The 19,244-nt window shown below is 35.6% G+C and overlaps 1 protein-coding gene across 5 annotated transcripts in view; it reads left to right on the plus strand.

The window, feature by feature from the left end:
• The window catches only part of WDR47 (WD repeat domain 47), a 100,359-nt gene that overhangs the window by 63,005 nt on the left and 18,110 nt on the right, over nucleotides 1-19,244 (plus strand). For all 5 annotated transcript variants that reach the window (XM_073234456.1, XM_037001561.2, XM_037001562.2 and 2 more), the window contains 4 exons: nucleotides 4,425-4,685; nucleotides 7,153-7,228; nucleotides 9,170-9,327; nucleotides 18,591-18,760. In XM_073234456.1, the coding sequence (XP_073090557.1) occupies nucleotides 4,425-4,685; nucleotides 7,153-7,228; nucleotides 9,170-9,327; nucleotides 18,591-18,760 (665 nt within the window). The remainder of the gene's footprint in view (nucleotides 1-4,424; nucleotides 4,686-7,152; nucleotides 7,229-9,169; nucleotides 9,328-18,590; nucleotides 18,761-19,244) is intronic.

The raw sequence follows: 19,244 nt of genomic DNA on the forward strand, positions 1-19,244 counted from the left end.
AGTCAGTGACTTATCAGAATTATCCTAATTTGATGAATTGCCACTCTGGTTCTTGGATGTCTCTTCATATCTATCAAATTCATCGTTGCAACTTGACTTCCTGACCATTTTATTTTTCATTGAAAGCAGATTTATCGAGCATTAGGTCAGAAGCTGAAGTGGCAAGGTTCTGTGATCCCAATGAGTGGTAGGGGGATGTACTTCCTCAGAAAAAAAGTCAAACTATTCAAGATAGTTATCCTTTCTTTAAATACAATTATAAATAGAATTTGAATTATTTTTGTAATTTAGGTTCAGTCTAGAGCATATTTATTTAACAGCTGTTCTCAGTTTCTTTAGAGATCAGAATTTAAAATAACATTGAGTTACATTACAAAAATCTATAGAACAATAACCATGTCTATTATAATTATAAATGGATGTTAATCCTATGCTTTTGTAAATTAGTTTCATATAAGTTCTCTGTTGTTCATTTACCCTTTCTTATCTATTCTGTTTTCTAACCCTTTAATATAATACTTCTATTCAATTCTTTTTTTCTTAGGCCCTTAGTTTTATATATCTTAGCCTACCTATACCAGGACTTAAAAGTACCCAATGCCAAGGACAAATAGAGATAGAATCTGTAAATTAAAATATACTTTTTCCCCTTAATGCTTTATTCTTCCAAATCATTCTAGCAGCAGAGCATAGTTTTCAGATTTAAATTTGGCTTCTTCCTCCCAGAGGCATAGAAAATGGAAGATAATTAAGAGTTATGTTATATAATAGATCTTATTCAAAAAAATCAACTAAAGCTTGATAGGATTTTTATTAACAGTACTGTATCACTACTTCATGCTTCTTGATATTTTGCTTCTATTACTACTAATAATTGGCACCACTGATTTGGCATTTATTATAGGCATACTTTGCCCCTCTCCCAGATCCCCACTTTCAGAGAGTCAGATGATATTAGAACTTTAGACTCTTTATACTTAGCATTTCCCAAATTTATTTGACCTTAGGACTTAGGACTCTTTTTTTTTTTTATGAGGAGCATTTCACAGGATTAGTGTTTTATAGAATACAATTTGTGAACTGCTGCCCAGTTAAAATTTTTAACTGATAAGTGTTTGGTAATGGCTGACAATTCTTCTAATAATATTGAACTGCTCTTTTAAAGCCTTTTGAAACCCTAAACACACACACAAATGCACACACCCACATGCACTTTTAATGTAGGAAAATGAGAATATACAGTGAACACAATACCTCTTGGTAATCATAACCTGTGTATAGTCCTCTACATTGAATCTAGTCCTATTCACTGAATCTAGGCTAGAGGTAGATGCTGGGCCAGTTCTGGATCTAAATTGTAAGAGAACCAACCCTGCAGCTTCCTCTTTGCACCCTTTGGAGCCCTGAGTCCAACATAAGGGGACAGTCTACTGTGATGTAGAGAGATTGGTGGTAGGGGGAAATTCCCTGAGGCTAACTTGTTTTGCTCCCTGTTTTATCTTCCTAGTGCCTGAATCAGAGCCTGACAAATAGTCTTTGTAGAATGAATGAATATGTGCATAAAAAGGATGCCACTTGACATTGTCCCATCATGGCCTGCACTAGTTATCCATTTCCTATTTGACATGAAATGGCTTGTTTTGTTGGTGATATTTTTATTGACAATTTTGGGGAAATTAAGTTTTAAAATGAAAATTAAACCAAAGTTATACTGGAAAAAAACAGATTTCTTTTCCAGTTTTTCTGGTAAAAGGTGCTTTTAAAAAGTCAGTGATACAAGGATATAACAATTGTAAACATCTATGCACCCAACAGAGAAGCACCTAAATACATAAAGCAAGTACTAGCAGACCTAAATGGAGAAATTGACAGCAACACAATAATAGTAGGGGACACTCACATCAATGGATAGGTCATCCATTCAGACAGAAAATCAATCAGAAAACACTGGCATTGAATGATACATTAGATCAGATCTACTTAATGGATATATATAGAACATTGTATCCAAAATCAGCAGAATATACATTCTTCTCAAGTGCACATGGAATGTTCTACAGGACATATCACATACTAGGTCACAAAACAAGTCTCAAAAAAAAAAATCAGTGATACCCTCCAAAACTACTATATCTAATAACTGAATTCAGCAAAGTTGCAGGATACAAAATTAATACATAGAAATCTGTTGCATTCCTATACACTAGCGATGAACTAGCAGAAAACGAAATCAGGAAAACAATCCCATTCACAATTACATCAAAAAGAATAAAATACCTAGGAATAAACCTAACCAAGGAGGTGAAAGACCTATACTCTGAAACTCCAAGACACTCATGAGAGAAATTAAAGAAGATACCAATAAATGGAAACACATCCCATGCTAATGGATAGGAAGAATTAATATTGTCAAAATGGCCATCCTGCCTAAAGCAATCTACAGATTTAATGCAATCCCTATTAAAATACCAGCAGCATTCTTCAATGAACTAGAGCAAATACTTCTAAAATTCATATGGAACCACAAAAGACCCTGAATAGCCAAAGCAATCCTGAGAAGGAAGAATAAAGCAGGGGGAATTATGCTCCCCGACTTCAAGCTCTACTACAAAGCCAAAGTAATCAAGACAATTTGGTACTGGCACAAGAACAGACCCATAGACTAATGGAACAGACTAGAGAGCCCAGATATAAACCCAAGCATATATGGTCAAGTAATATATGATAAAGGAGCCATGGATATACAATGTGGAAATGATAGCCTCATCAACAACTGATGTTGGCAAAACTGGACAGCTACATGCAAGAGAATGAAACTGGATTATTGTCTAACCCCATACACAAAAGTAAACTCAAAATGGATCAAAGACCTGATTGTAAGTCATGAAACCTTAAACTCTTAGAAGAAAACATAGGCAAAAATCTCTTGACTATAAACATGAGCAACTTTTTCCTAAATGCATCTCCTTGGGAAAGGGAAACAATAAAAAATGAACAAATGGCACTACATCATGCTACAGAGCTTCTGTACAGCAAAGGATACCATCAACAGTACAAAAAGACATCCTACAGTATGGGGGAATATATTTGTAAATGACACATCCGACAAGGGGTTAACATCCAAAATATATAAAGAACTCACATGTCTTAACACCCAAGAAGCAAATAACCCTATTAAAAAATGGGCAGAGGATATGAACAGACAATTCTCCAAAGAAGAAATTCAGATTGCCAACAGGCACATGAAAAATGCTCCACATCGCTAATTATCAGGGAAATGCAAATTAAAACCACAATGAGATATCACCTCACACCAGTTAGCATGGCCAACATAGGAAAGACAAGGAAGAACAAATGCTGTCGAGGATGTGGAGAAAGGGGAACCCTCTTACACTGCTGGTGGGAATGTAAACTAGTTCAACCATTGTGGAAAGCAGTATGGAGGTTCCTCAAAAAACTAAAAATAGAAATACCATTTGATCCAGGAATTCCACTTCTAGGAATTTACCCTAAGAATACAGGATCCCAGTTTCAAAAAGACATATGCACCCCTATGTTTATTGCAGCACTATTTACAACAACCAAGAAATGGAAGCAACTTAAGTGTCCTGCAGTAGATGAATGGATAGAGAAGATGTGGTACATACAATGGAATATTATTCAGCCATAAGAAAAAAGCAAATCCTACTATTTGCAACAACATGGATGGAGCTAAATCTGCAAGTATATATATAAAAAAGAAGAGTATAACAAAAATATATTTTAAAAAAAGAGGGTATTATGCTCAATGAAATAAGCCAGGTGGAGAAAGATAAGTATCAAATGATTTCACTTATCTGTGGAGCATAAGAACAAAGAAAAAACTGAAGGAACAAAACAGCAGCAGACCCACAGTACCCAAGAATGGACTAACAGTTACCAAAGGGAAAGGGACTGGGGAGAATGGGTGGGAAGGGATGGATAAGGGGAATAAGGGGCATTATGATTAGCACACATAATGTAGTGGGGTGGGGCACGGGGAAGGCAGTAGCACAGAGAAGACAAGTAGTGACTCTATAGCATCTTACTATGCTGATGGACAGTGACTGTAATGGGGTATGTGGTGGGGACTTGATAATGGGGAAAAATCTAGTAACCAGAGTGTTGCTCATGTGATTGTATATTAATGATACCAAAAAAAAAAAAAGTCAGTGATACCCATTCTCCTTATCTCCCTTACAGTGATACACTATAGGAAAATTTAAATCTTCTTTCAGTATCTTGGTTATATGTTAAGCTGATGATGGTAATTTCTTAGTACTAAACTTGCCAAAGATTATATATTAAATGTGCATGTATTTATCTTCTCAACTTTCTAATATTCTGTATGTTAGGAATATGATTAAGTTTTTAATTTAATATAATTACATTGTTTTATTTTATAGGTCCATTCAAAAGCTTGGTGAATTAAATATTGGAATGGATAGCCTTGGTAATGAGGTATCAGTGCTCAACCAGCAATGTAATGGAAGCAAAGGCAATGGGTCTAATAATTCTTTTGTAACTAGTTTTGCTACACCACCCCAAGACTCTAGTCAGAGATTAACACATGATGCTTCAAATATTCATACAAGCACACCTTGTAATCCTGGATCAACAAATCACATACCTTTTCTTGAGGAATCATCGTCTTGTGTTAACCAAATGTAAGTACTAAAAACTTTGTAAAACCTACAAAAATTAATTTCCTACTAATGAAACAGAAAATTGAGTGTCTCTTTGGACCTTTACAAATGAAAGTTTTTGGAGCTTATTTCCTACCAAATTTTTTTCTGATATGCCTTCATTTACATTGTTTCCTACTAACTTCTAAGTCTCTTAATAGTCTTTAGACTCCTATTTTCTTTTTGCTTTCTCACCACCACCAACCCAATTCTGTCTTTTTATAAGTCACCTTATTCAGAGAGAGTTTTAGTCTTTATCTTTTCTCTGATTTCCTGTTTTCTTGCTGTTGGTACATTTCAACAAATCTTTTAATTCACAGACTTTCAAGGCACAAGAAGATCTTTAATAACTGGTTGGAATGATTGCAGCAAGACAGTTGGGCAGCCTTGGCAGTTAGAATAATTGAAGATGTCTTGCATATTTATGTTTTCACTAGTCAGGGAAATACTTTTTATCTTGCTGTCATAGCAAACAAGTGTGAATATATATGCAAAGGAATGGTTATGGAGCATTTTCTTTGTCTATTTTTAGCAAACACCTTTGAGTTCATTTAAAAATGGCATAACTTTGCATTTGGATGCGTATAGGAATTCGCTTTATAAGTTTAGTATCAAAAATTTTAATTTTATGTTTAAGAGCTTAAATTTATTTAATACTTGCTTCACTATAGTTTCTGCAAAACTAGTTTTGTGTACCCCCAAAACTAGAACTCGTGTTAAAATTTAATTTTTATTTTTATCAAAGTAATACATATACATGGTTTAAAAAGACAAATAGTACTTCAAGGCTTAAAATAAAAACAATCCCTTGTCTTACCCATCTTTATCCATGATTTCTTTTTCTGTCAGGCTACCATTTTAAACTCAGTTAGCTATTTCTTCTGCCATATATCTCTACACTTCCAATCAGATTAAGCTGCCATACCTCTCATCCATAGCACTTTCACACTGTTTCCCCCTTCTTACCAATATATATAAATTTTTATTTAAATCAGTATTGAGTGTTAACATTACTACTTCCATGTAAATGTTGTTCACAACTGAGTCATGTAATATACCTTTTCACACAACCTTTTGTTTTTATGGGGACAGTAACTGCCTCATTTTTGGTGTACTGGTGTATGTGTTGCACATACTTTATTTTCTTTGTACCTGTCACTAAACTATTTGTAGATGCTTTGGCATAACTATAAAATCATAAAACTTGTCATTATAGTAAAAAAAATCAGATATATTAAAAAAATATATAAAAATATCTGTATTGGATCCCTTGTTTTCAGGATCTCATGTAGTTTCCTGGAAAAGGGGTACATCAGAGGTAAATTTTTTGAGATCTTGCATGTCTAAATATTTCACATTTGATTTGTTAGTATAGCTGAGTATGTAGAGTTGTAGGATGGAAATCATTCCTCAGAGTTTCAAACATGTAGCAGAGGCATTGCTACGTGTTTCAGTGTTCTTACTGAGATCTGATGCCATTGTGACCAGGTTCGTATGAGGCTTGCTGCTTTTTCTACTCTGGAGTTTTTTAGTATTTTCTCTTCCCTGATGTTCTAAAACTTCGTAATAATATACATCAGAGTGGGTCTGTTTTCCTTCATTCTACTGGGTACTTCTTAGCCCTTTTAAATTGGAAACTTAAATTCTGGACTTTGAAAAAATTTTATTTATTTAGCTGTTTCCTCACTTCCATTTTCTATTGATTTTTTTCTCCTACCATATTTTTATTCTCTAAGCCTTTCTTATTCTCTAATTAAAAAAAAAATCTTGTTCTTGTTTCCTGAATTCATTATTTCCTCTTATATCTCTAAGGGTTTTAATTATATTTCTGTAGCTTTTATATTCTGAGTTGCCTGTCTTCTTCCAAATTCCTTTTTCTGTTTCTTTAGTCTCTGGCTTTTATCTAAGAGGCTTTCTTCAAGTATCTGGAAATCTCTATCTTTTTAGAGTGAATTATTAAAAAAAAAAACTGGAAGGAAGGGCTGCATATATGGATGGATCTATCTACCTCTTGGCCTCACAAAGAAGTGATTAAGTGGAAACATTTTTGTTGTAGGACCCTCAACTGTCTATCTCTGTTAGTCTTTTCTCTTGGGCCAGATAATTTTCCTAAAGAGTAATCCAAGTTCTTGCCTATGGTAGAATTAAAGTATAGCAACCAGGATTCTGGAACTAAGCAGAGGAAAGATTCTTGACATCTCATTATAAAACTGTGGACTTTGTCTTAATCTCCTTTTCAGAATGGTTTCTCACTCCCTCCTTACAATTAACTGTACTTGGTGTTACTGAGTCCAGAGCCTTGTAATAAATGGCTCCACAGAGAGTAACTTTGACTCGGGTCAGTGAGGGTCATTTGCCAAAAATAAATTAATATTAAATATTGAAAGGATCAGTTTAGTTTCTGTTTTCATATTCAGAGTAAACTTTATTTGGATTTCTATTCACACAGCTCATCAGAACATTCTGTCATTAAGTCAGCTCTTGGAGATTCTTCAGGGAATCTATCAAGGTCAAGAGGAGAAGAGGTAATACTTTGCAGATGGCAGTTTCATTTTTTTTTATATATGCTTGCAGATTTTGCTCAGGAATTCTCAGTTCAAAGAAGGAATCATTTTTTTTTATAAATAACTATTATTGTTAATGCTGGTATTTGTCTTAAGGTAGTTGAGATTTCACTGGACTAAATGAAGAGGGTGCCTCAGAAAGCACACCTGAGAATTCATATTAATGGCCCAGTGGTAATGCTGGCACATGACTTGGGCTGTGTATGTTTCTTTGAACTCTATGGTTAATTTATTCAAATATTAGTCTATCTCCTTTGGACTTCTCATTAGTGCCTCTGTTTTTTTTTAAATTATTTTGGTATCATTAATATACAATTACATGAGCAACATTGTGGTTACTAGATTCCCCCCATTATCAAGTCCCTACCACATATCCCATTATAGTCACTGTCCATCAGCATAGTAAGATGCTATAGAATCACTGCTTGTTTATCTGTGCTATACTGCCTTCCTGTCCCGTCCCCCCCCCCCCCACACACACACATTATATGTGCTAATTGAGTGCATCTGTTTTTTGCTTTGGAACCAGACATCCTTCCCTAAACAGTATACAGCTTCACTGTATCTTATTCTCTCAAGTTCAGGTTTTAATCTCATAAACAAAGTCATCATTTCCATTGCTCATGGGGCCAAACAGGTAACATAACTAAATAAAGTTGACTGTTTTTGTGGTAGGCACATGGGAGTATTTGTCCCTTGCACAAAGAAATATGCTTGTGTAATGTTTCTGGTTCTTTTGATTTTCAAGAAAAGCTAGAAATGTAGATTTTTATGTGATATCTATTTTTAAAATTCCAACAAATTAAAAAAAAGTTTAAACACATTGGAAAAAGCAAATGAAATTAATTTGTCGGTCTGCCACTTCTGCTATAAAGCAGGATTATTATCATTGACAAACAGTCAAATTTCTTATATATGGATTAATGGAAAATGTGGCATTTCTAGTCAAATAAATTCATATGAATAATATAAGAATTTGGTTACATAAGACAAACACACTGTGATGTATTAGGGTTGCCTGTTACTCCCTTATGAAGATACATTGCACGAATACATTAAAGTATTCAGTGGGTAGGGAGAGGCATAATCTGTTCATTGATACAGTCACTGTGGATCTTAGAGCTCTCAGGAAACAGCCAGAGCTGAAGTGATTTGCCTTTGTGTGTGTACTTGAACATTCATACTAACCAAAGACGTGATTTGGTTGTCTGCTAACCACACCCAATCCGGAAGTCCCTGTTCCACATCCAGTCGTTGCTGGTCAGGGCAGCAGGGTAGTTTCAAATGATACCAGTAGCAGGAGTCAGCAAAGCTTTTATCCAGAACTGTCTCAACTTGCCTTCCTCAGAAGAGCATTGTGGGCAGACAGGTTAACAGTTTAAAATAATAAATGAGGCTCAAATTAAATGTTCTGATTAAAATCATTTTTTACAGTTTTAAAAGGTTTTAGTTTGAAATATTAAAGTATTCATTGCTGGAGATAATGGTAAAAATTTTTTTTAACCCTAAGTGGATTAAGTAATAGTCCTTTATAGTTTCTACTTTTAGGAACACAAATAATATTTTGTTGTTTTTCTAAGAATTATATATATTGGGCTTTTTTCCTTGACAGTTAAAGATAACTTCATATGAAAATGCATATTCTTATATTTTGTTATAGTAATCAAAGAAAAACTTGATTGTCTATGAGTTATCTGAGCTTAGTTTAGCAATGATTAGCAAAAAATAGAAAAATTGGGGTTTATTTGGATTTGCTATTTAAAAGAATATATGATTATAGGAGGTGAACATAAAGAGGTGAAGTGAATAATACAATTCAAATGAATTTAAAGTGGGGTAAACATGAATTCTTTTGAATTCATATTTTTCCTAGGATGACTTTCATATTCATTCCTTTCATAGGATGATAAATCAAAAAAGCAGTTTGTTTGTATTAACACCCTAGAAGACACACAAGCTGTTAGAGCAGTGGCTTTTCATCCAGGTGGTGGTTTATATGCTGTCGGTTCAAATTCGAAAACTCTGAGAGTATGTGCTTATCCAGAAGTAATTGATCCAAGGTAAGGAGAGATGGTTTGTATAGCCATTCTCACTTTAATTTTTAATTTAGCTATGAGTCTCTTTTTTTAGGATTGCCATTCAGTAGTGTTCAATTTTTATTTCCTTTTCTTTTAAATGTAAAAATTTTTATTTTCAATGCTTAGGAAATAAACATAAGAATAATTGATAAACTAAGTTTTTTTTCATGAAATGTTTTCAATTAGGCCATTGTTCAAGTGAGTTCATTTCAATTAGACCATTATTGTTCAAATAAGGAAGACTTGGGTTTTCTTTATTTTCATGGCTTTTGCATTTTTTTATCTGCAATATCCTTATATTCCAATTAAATTACATAAGGTAAAGTATACTAGTTGAAGACTTTGAGGAAATAAAAACTTTCTTATAGTAATAGCTTCAAAGAACTCTAAAGTTGAGCTTTCTGAAATTGCTGCTATTTTACCATTTTGACCAACAAAAATTCCCTTTTCATTTGGTCTACATTTATTGCCTTCTTATTTTAACAGATTAAGGGATTTGAAAATAAGGCATTTATCTTTAAAGGCATATGTCACTAAAAATAGGCATTATAGGCATACAACTAATTCTTTGAAGTTACTAAGAAAGCAAATAGTTTAGCTATAACCTCACAAAACTGAATTTGAACTCTTTACTCTTTGATTAGATACTTTTTTTCTCAATTTATTTGTTAAGGCTTTTACTATCAAAATAGATTGGCATAATAAAGATCATGAGCTGTTTGGTAGGTTTAGTTATTAGAGAAATGAATGCCATGAATGGAATAGTTTTCATGCCAGTAGACAAAAACACCCTTACAAAATGAGCTACAAATCTTTAAAATTTAAATATTAAAGGAATATATGTCATAGTACATAGTACATTTGGATATTTTTTTTTCTTACCTCCAAGGACTTTTTATTATAACCCAAGTTAGGAGAACAAAGGGGTGAGATTATTTATTTATTTGCTTTTGGGGAGCTGGTATCTCTGTATCTGAAGCCAGAAATTTACGTTTTTGGACTGCAGTAGCGTTTAAAGGTTGGGAAATGGAATAGGACTTGTGTTAGATGATCGTAATGCAATTTATTAGTGCCAATTGTTAGTTGAGTAACAGTGCATGAGAGAAGAGGCAGAGTTCCAGATCAGGGAGCGGAAAACAGCAGTAGTTACGGGGGCAGAGCCAGACTTGTATATTTAGGGTTATCCTGAACTTAGGTTAACTGTGTCTCCTTTTTTGCATTTCTTAAACTGTCACAGATAGTTCATAAACCCTTCATGAAGACAACTGACTTTTATGAATTTATTTAACATTTTGAACTCCTTCTATGTGCTAGGTACTATTCTAGGCTTTGGGGATAGCTGTGAGTAAAATGAACATAACATGTTCATTGACCATGGAACCTCTAGTTTAATGAGGAAGATGGACATTATGCAAAGAGCTACACAAATAAATATATTATACACTGTGATAGGTGTTGTGAAGAAAATGTACAAGGAGTTGTAACAGAGTAAAATGGGGAGATAAAGGGACTGGGGAGTCAGAGAAAGGCCTCTTTGAGGAAGTGGTATTAAAGCTGAGCTCTGAGGATAAGTGGAACCAGCCATGTGAAGAGAAGGGAGAAGATAGTAAATACAGGGAATACCACCAAGTGAAAAAGAGCTTGGCTCTTTGAGGAACCATATTAAGTTTAGATTGCTGGAGTATTGGGAGCTGGAGTGTGATGATGTATATACAGAGATATTCATGAACTAAATTATGCCATTTGTAGCCATTTTGGATTTTATCCTGGGTGCAGTAGGAAGCCAGTTTTGAGTTTTGAGTAGAGCAGTATTGTGATCTACATCTATTTTGAGATGGTCATTCTGGCTGTGAATCATATGGCAGTAAGTGTGGATGCTAAGGAGAAACCCTCTTTGATGGCTAGTGTGATGACAGTGGAGATGGAGCAAAAGGGATGGAGCTAAAGTCTATTTAAAGAAAGAATTAATAGTACCTGGCGATGAATGGCTGTGCAACTGAAAAGAGAATCTTTTGATCTGATTTATTTTCTAGATCAATATTAAGTACCTTCTAGATAATGGAGATTTATCAATCTCCTTTCTTATTTTTTTAAAATTTCTTAAGTATGAACGTTTTCAAGCATATACAGAACTAGAGAATAGGACACTGATATGCTATAATTAAGATTTTTGAGATATTTGCTTCATCCTTTTTCTTGGTTTGCTAAAGTATTTTAATGTAAATCCTAGATATATTATTTCATCTTTTAGACATTTTTTTACATTAGACTTGGTGTTATCATTATACCTAACATAAAGTCTTTAGTATCCTGAAGTATGAGTTTTCAAGGGCAGATAAGATGCTACTATCCACTGAACCAATGTTTGACTTTGATTAAATGCCAGACTCTTGAGGAAGCATTGCATTTAGGATCTTCCACATCCGTGCCTACAGCTCTTCTACCACCATATCCATCCTACAGTCTTCAGAATGCCCTGGGCTTCTCCACTCTAACTCCATGGACTCCTTATCATGCTTCACATACTAGCACTTTACTTGCCTTTTTTATTTTAACGGTGGCTATTATCCTGCTTTCATTTTTTTCTGTAAGAAATTTCCCTATCCTAATGCAAGGATGGTATAATATTCGTAAATCAATCAATACCATCCATCACATTAACAAAAAAGGACAAAAATCACCTTAGTACCTCAGTAGATGCTGAAAAAGCATTTGACGGAATTCAACATCCATTCATGATAAAAACTCTCAACAAAATGGGTATAGAGGGTATGTATTTCAACATAATAAAGGCCATATATGACAAACCCCACAGCCAACATCATACTTAATAGTAAAAAGCTGAAAGCTTTTCCCCTAAGATCAGGAGCAAGACAAGGATGCTCACTCTCCCCACTTTTATTCAACACAATACTGGAGGTCCTAGCCACAGCAGTCAGACAACACAAAGAGATAAAAGGCATCCAAATTGGTAAAGAAGAAATTAAATTGTCACTATTTGCAGGCAACATGGTATTATACATAGAAAACCCTAAAAGACTCCACCAAAAAACTATTAGAATTAATAACTGAATTCAGCAAAGTTGCAGAATATGAAATTAATACAAAGAACTCTGTCTCATTCCTGTATACTAACAACAAACTAGCAGAAAGAGAAATTAGGAAAACAACTCAATTTATAATTTCATCAAAAAGAATAAAATACCTAGGAGTAAACCTAACCAAGGAGGTGAAAGACCTAAACTCTGAAAATTACAAGATACTCATGAGAGAAATTAAAGTAGACACCAATAAATCGAAATCTATCCTGTGCTCATGGATAGGGAGTTAATATTGTCAAAATGGCCATCCTGCCTAATGCAATCTACAGATTCAGTGCAATCCCTATCAAAAACACCAACAGCATTCTTCAATGAACTAGAACAAATAGTTCTAAAATTCATATGGAACCACAAACTACCCAGAATAGCCAAAGCAATTCTGAGAAAGAACCATGAAGCTGGGGGGATTACTCTTCCTTGACTTCAAGCTGTACAACAAAACCACAGTAATCAAAACAATTTGGTACTGGCACAAGAACAGACCTATAGATCAATGGAACAGAATAGAGAGCCCAGATATAAACCCATGCATATATGGTCAATTAATATACGATAAAGGAGCCATGAATATACAATGGAGAAAAGACAGCCTCTTCAACAACTGGTGTTGGCAAAACTGGATAGCTACATGTAAGAGAATAAAACTGGATTATTGTCTAATTTCATACATAAAAGTAAACTTGAAATGGATCAAAGACCTGAATGTAAGTCATGAAACCATAAAATTCTTGGAAGAAGACATAGGCAAAAATCTCTTGAATATAAGCATGAGCAACTTTTTCATGGACACATTTCCTCGGGCAAGGGAAACAAAATAAAAAATGAACAAGTGGGATACATCAAACTAAAAAGCTTCTGTACACCATTGGCAGAACAAAAAGACACCCTATAGTGTGGGAGAATATATTCATAAATGACTCATCTGATAGGGGTTAAGATCCAAAATATATGAAGAACTTATAAGCCTCAACACCCAAAAAGCAAATAACCTGATTCAAAAATGGGTGGAGGATGATTGGATTAAAGATGGCGGCATGAGAGGAGAGACAGAGGCTTCCTCCTAAAACTGGATGCAATTAGAAAATATAGTTGGTGCAACTAATCCTGAGAGAGCAACAGGAAAGAGGTTGGCGTCAGACTGCACACACCTGGAGAAAAGAGCAGACCTCACCAAACAGGGTACCAGTACCAGAGCTGTGGCTCTGCAGGACCCGAGCCCTTCCCCCACCCCAGCTCACCAGCGGGAGGAAATGAAATGGAGCAGGGAGGGAGTGGAAGGCTTGGGACTGCTGAATACCTAGCTCCAGAGATCTTCTCTGGGAGCACAGACCTACATTTCATGGTGCTTTCATGAGACTCGCATGACTATTGGGTTGGAAAGTTAATACAGGCAGAGTTCCTGGGGAGACTGGGATTCCGGCCGTTTGTGGAAAGCAGGGATCCATATCCGGCTGCTCTGGGAAAAAAACTTATACCTGTGTGCTCTGCCCACTGGCTCAGGCAGTGGAGACAGGCACAGCAGCCGGGAAGTGGGGAACAGCCCTTTCCTCTCACCAGGCACCAATACCGCTGCCCTGCGACCCTGACATTGCTTCAGGGGCTGAGCAGCTCCAGAGTAGAGCTTCTGGACACTAGAGGGCGCCATATACAAACATGAATCGCCAAAAGAACCTTGTCCAGAGTAAAATTCTTAATACAACTCCCGAGAAAGATTTAAATGATATGGACCTCTTGAGTCTTCCTGAAAGGGAGTTGAAAATAAAAATCATCAACATTCTAGTGGAGGTACGGAAAGACAACCAGGAACTCAGGAATGAATTCAGGTCGGAGATCCAATCAGTGAAGAGCACGATGGAGCGTATTAAAGTAGGTTGGATACGGTGGAGGAGACAATAAATGAAATAGAAACTAGAGAAGAGGAATACAAAGAAGCTGAGGCACAGAGAGAAAAAAGGATCTCTAAGAATGAAAGAATATTGAGAGAACTGTGTGACCAATCCAAGCAGAACAATATTTGCATTATAGGGATACCAGAAGAAGAAGAGAGAGAGAAAGGGATAGAAAGTGTCTTTGAGGAGGTAGTTGCTGAAAACTTCCCCAATCTGGGGAAGGACATAGTCTCTCAGGCCAAGGAGATCCACAGATCTCCCAACACAAGGGACCCAAGGAAGACAACACCAAGACACATAGTAATTAAAATGGGAAAGATCAAGGATAAGGACAGACTGCTAAAAGCAGCCAGAGAGACAAATAAGATCACATACAAAGGAAAGCCCATCAGGCAAACACCAGACTTCTCAGCAGAAAACTTACAGGCCAGAAGGGAGTGGCATGATGTATTTAATGCCATGAAGCAGAAGGGCCTGGAAACAAGATTACTTTATCTGGCAAGATTATCATTTAAGTTTGAAGGAGGGATTAAACAATTTCCAGATAAGCAGAAGCTAAGAGAATTTACCTCCCACAAACCATCTCTACAGTCTATTTTGGAGGGACTCCTATAGATGGAAGTGTTCCTAAGGTTGAATAGCTGTCACCAGAGGTAATAAAATCACGGTAAAGAAAGTAGAACAGCTAATTATGAAGCCAATGTAAAATTAAATTAACTATCCCCAAAGGGCTCAGTCCAACAAGAGGATATAACCATTCTAAATATATATGCACCCAACACAGGAGCACCAGCATATGTGGAACAAATACTAACAGAACTAAAGAAGGAAATAGAATGCAATGCATTCATTTTAGGAGACTTCAACACACCATTCGCTGCAAAGGACAGATTCACCAGACAGAAAATAAATAAGGACACAGAGGCACTGAACAACACACTAAAACAGATGGACCTAATAGACATCTATAGAACTCTACATCCAAAAGCCACAGGATACACATTCTTCTCAAGTGCACGTGGAACATTCTCCAGAAGAGACCACATACTAGGCCACAAAAAGAGCCTCAGTAAATTCCAAAAGATTGAAATTCTACCAACCAACTTTTCAGACCACAAAGGTATAAAACTAGAAATAAATTGTACAAAGAAAGCAAAAAGGCTCACAAACACATGGAGGCTTAACAATACGCTCCTAAATAGTCAGTAGATCAACGACCAAATTAAATGGAGATCGAGCAATATATGGAAATAAATGACAACAACAACACAAAGCCCCAACTTCTGTGGGCTGCAGCGAAAGCAGTCTTAAGAGGAAAGTAAATAGCAATCCAGGCATATTTAAAGAAAGAAGAACAAACCCAAATGAATAGTCTAACATCACAATTGTCAAAATTGGAAAAAGAAGAACAAATGAGGCCTAAAGTCAGCAGAAGGAGAGACATAATAAAGATCAGAGAAGAAATAAATAAAATTGAGAAAAATAAAACAATAGAAAGAATCAATGAAACCAAGAGCTGGTTCTTTGAGAAAATAAACAAAATAGATAAGCCTCTAGCCAGACTTACTAAGATAAAAAAGAGAATCAACACACATCAACAGAATCAGAAATGAGAAAGGAATCATCATGACAGACCCAAAAGAAATACAAAGAATTATTAGAGACTGCTATGAAAACCTATATGCTAAGAAGCTGGAAAACCTAGAAGAAATGGATTCCATTCACAATTGCATCAAAAAGAATAAAATACTTAGGAATAAACCTTACCAAGGAAGTGAAAGACCTATACCCTGAAAACTATAAGACACTCTTAAGAGAAATTAAAGAGGACACTAACAAATGGAAATTCATCCCATGCTCTTGGCTAGGAAGAATTAATATCGCCAAAATGGCCATCCTGCCCAAAGCAATATACAGATTTGATGCAATCCCTATCAAATTACCAACAACATTCTTCAACGAACTAGAACAAATAGTTCAAAAATTCATATGGAAACACCAAAGACCCCGAATAGCCAAAGTAATCCTGAGAAGAATAAAGTTGAGGGGATCTTGCTCCCCAACTTCAAGCTCTACTACAAAGCCACAGTAATCAAGACAATTTGGTACTGGCACAAGAACAGAGCCACAGACCAGTGGAACAGAATAGAGACCCCAGATATTAACCCAAACATTTATGATCAATTAATATATGATAAAGGAGCCATGGACATACAATGGGGAAATGACAGTCTCTTCAACAGATGGTGCTGGCAAAACTGGACAACTACATGTAAGAGAATGAAATTGAATCACTGTCTAACCCCATAGACAAAAGTAAATTCAAAATGGATCAAAGACCTGAATGTAAGTCATGAAACCATAAAACTCTTAGAAAAATACATAGGCAAAAATCTCTTGGACATAAACATGAGCAACTTCTTTATGAACATATCTCCCTGGGCAAGGGAAACAAAAGCAAAAATGAACAAGTGGTACTATATCAAGCTGAAAAACTTCTGTACAGCAAAGGACACCATCAATAGAACAAAAAGGTATCCTACAGTATGGGAGTATATATTCAGAAACGACAGATCTGATAAAGGGTTGACATCCAAAATATATAAAGAGCTCACGCACCTCAACAAACAAAAAGCAAATAATCCAATTAAAAATGGGCAGAGGAGCTGAACAGACAGTTCTCCAAAGAAGAAATTCATATGGCCAACAGACACATGAAAAGATGCTCCACATCGCTTGTCATCAGAGAAATGCAAATTAAAACCACAATGAGATATCACCTCACACCAGTAAGGATCGCCACCATCCAAAAGACAAAGAACAACAAATGCTGGTGAGGTTGCGGGGAAAGGGGAACCCTCCTACACTGCTGGTGGGAATGTAAACTAGTTCAACCATTGTGGAAAGCAGTATGGAGGTTCCTCAAAAAGCTCAAAATAGAAATACCATTTGACCCAGGAATTCCACTTCTAGGAATTTACCCTAAGAATGCAGCAGCCCAGTTTGAAAAAGACAGATGCACCCCTATGTTTATCGCAGCACTATTTACAATAGCCAAGAAATGGAAGCAACCTAAATGTCCATCAGTAGATGAATGGATAATGAAGATGTGGTACACATACACAATGGAATATTACTCAGCCATAAGAAAAAAACAGATCCTATCATTTGCAACAACATGGATGGAGCTAGAGGGTATTATGCTCAGTGAAATAAGCCAGGCAGAGAAAGACAAGTACCAAATGATTTCACTCATATGTGGAGTATAAGAACAAAGAAAAACTGAAGGAACAAAGCAGCAGCAGAACCACAGAACCGAAGAATGGACTAACAGTTACCAAATGGAAAGGGACTGGGCAGGAGGGGTGGGAAGGGAGGGATAAGGGCAGGGAAAAAGAAAGGGGGCCTTATGATTAGCATGTATAATGTGGAGGGGGCATAGGGAGGGATGTGCAACACAGAGAAGACAAATAGTGATTCTACAGCATCTTCCTATGCTGGTGAACAGTGACTGTAATGGGGTTTGTGTGTGGGGGGATGTGGTGAAGGGGCAATGTAGTAACCATAATGTTCTTCATGTAGTTATAGATTAATGATAATAAAATGAATTTTTAAAAATGGGTGGAGGACTTGAACAGACACTTCTCCATAGAAGAAATACAAATGGCTAAAAGGCACATGAAAAGATGCTCCACATCGCTAATCATCACGGAAATACAAATTAAAACCACAATGAAGTATCTCACACCAGTTAGGATGGCCACTATCCAAAAGACAAGAAATAACAAGTGCTGATGAGGATGTGGAGAAATGAGTTTTAAACTCTGGACAGAACTTTTGCTCCTTTATTTTTTATCTATCTCTTGCCTTCCCTCAGCCCCAGGCAGTTGCTATATTTACACGTTTAAATAATGTTTATTGAACTTCTTAAATTTCGAAGCATTTTTAGCTCTTATTTTCTTTTGTGTTTATGAGTTAAAATTAATGAGAATTTTGTGAGATAGAGACTTTTAAAATATCCTGTACTTTATGTGGTCTGAAATAAGAGATCATTGTAATAATGGTTTATAATTTTACTCCTGGATTTTAAATATGCTTTAAATTTATTTCTTGAAAATTTTGGAAATTGTTATTAACATGTTGCCTGATACTCTTTTTTCTCTGTCTCTCAAGAACAACTATAATAAAGAACCTTATATTCATTAACTTTTGCAGGCAAGAAACTAAAATCTCTTTCTGTAATATTTCTTTTTAGTGCACATGACATCCCTAAGCAACCAGTGGTACGTTTCAAAAGGAATAAACATCATAAAGGATCCATTTACTGTGTGGCCTGGAGTCCTTGTGGACAGTTACTAGCAACAGGATCAAATGACAAATATGTCAAAGTCCTGCCGTTCAATGCAGAGACCTGTAATGCAACAGGTAGGGCCTGAGTATGGAAACAGTAATTTACTAATGTATTCTGTATGTTTTCCCCATGTCGTATCTCTGATGTATCTCTATTGTTTTAAATAAAATCTAAGAATAGCCTTAAGAAGAATTTTTTCACATTCTACTTACTGAATTGCATTCATGAGGCATTATTCTTTTTTAGTAAATTCTTACAGGTGGCTGCCATGTCATGTCTAATCCTTAGAAAATTGTTGTTACGGTAGTTATTGAAGTCATTTTTCTAATAATTGTATTAATGAATATTTTATAGAAAGTATCTGTCTTCTCTTTGATTTTCTTTGGGATAAAATACAAGAGGGCAACTCTACATATAGCTCTGTTTTGGGGATGATGATAACTGAATCAGCTATTTTAATCTCTTGAAATTCTTTGCTCAATAAGGTGAAATTGAATATAATATCAGTCCCTAAATGACAGTATAAACCATGCCACTCTACCATTGTTCTTGGTCAGT

The sequence above is a fragment of the Manis javanica genome, chromosome 4 (genome assembly GCF_040802235.1).
Source record: "Manis javanica isolate MJ-LG chromosome 4, MJ_LKY, whole genome shotgun sequence".
Taxonomy (NCBI): domain Eukaryota; kingdom Metazoa; phylum Chordata; class Mammalia; order Pholidota; family Manidae; genus Manis; species Manis javanica.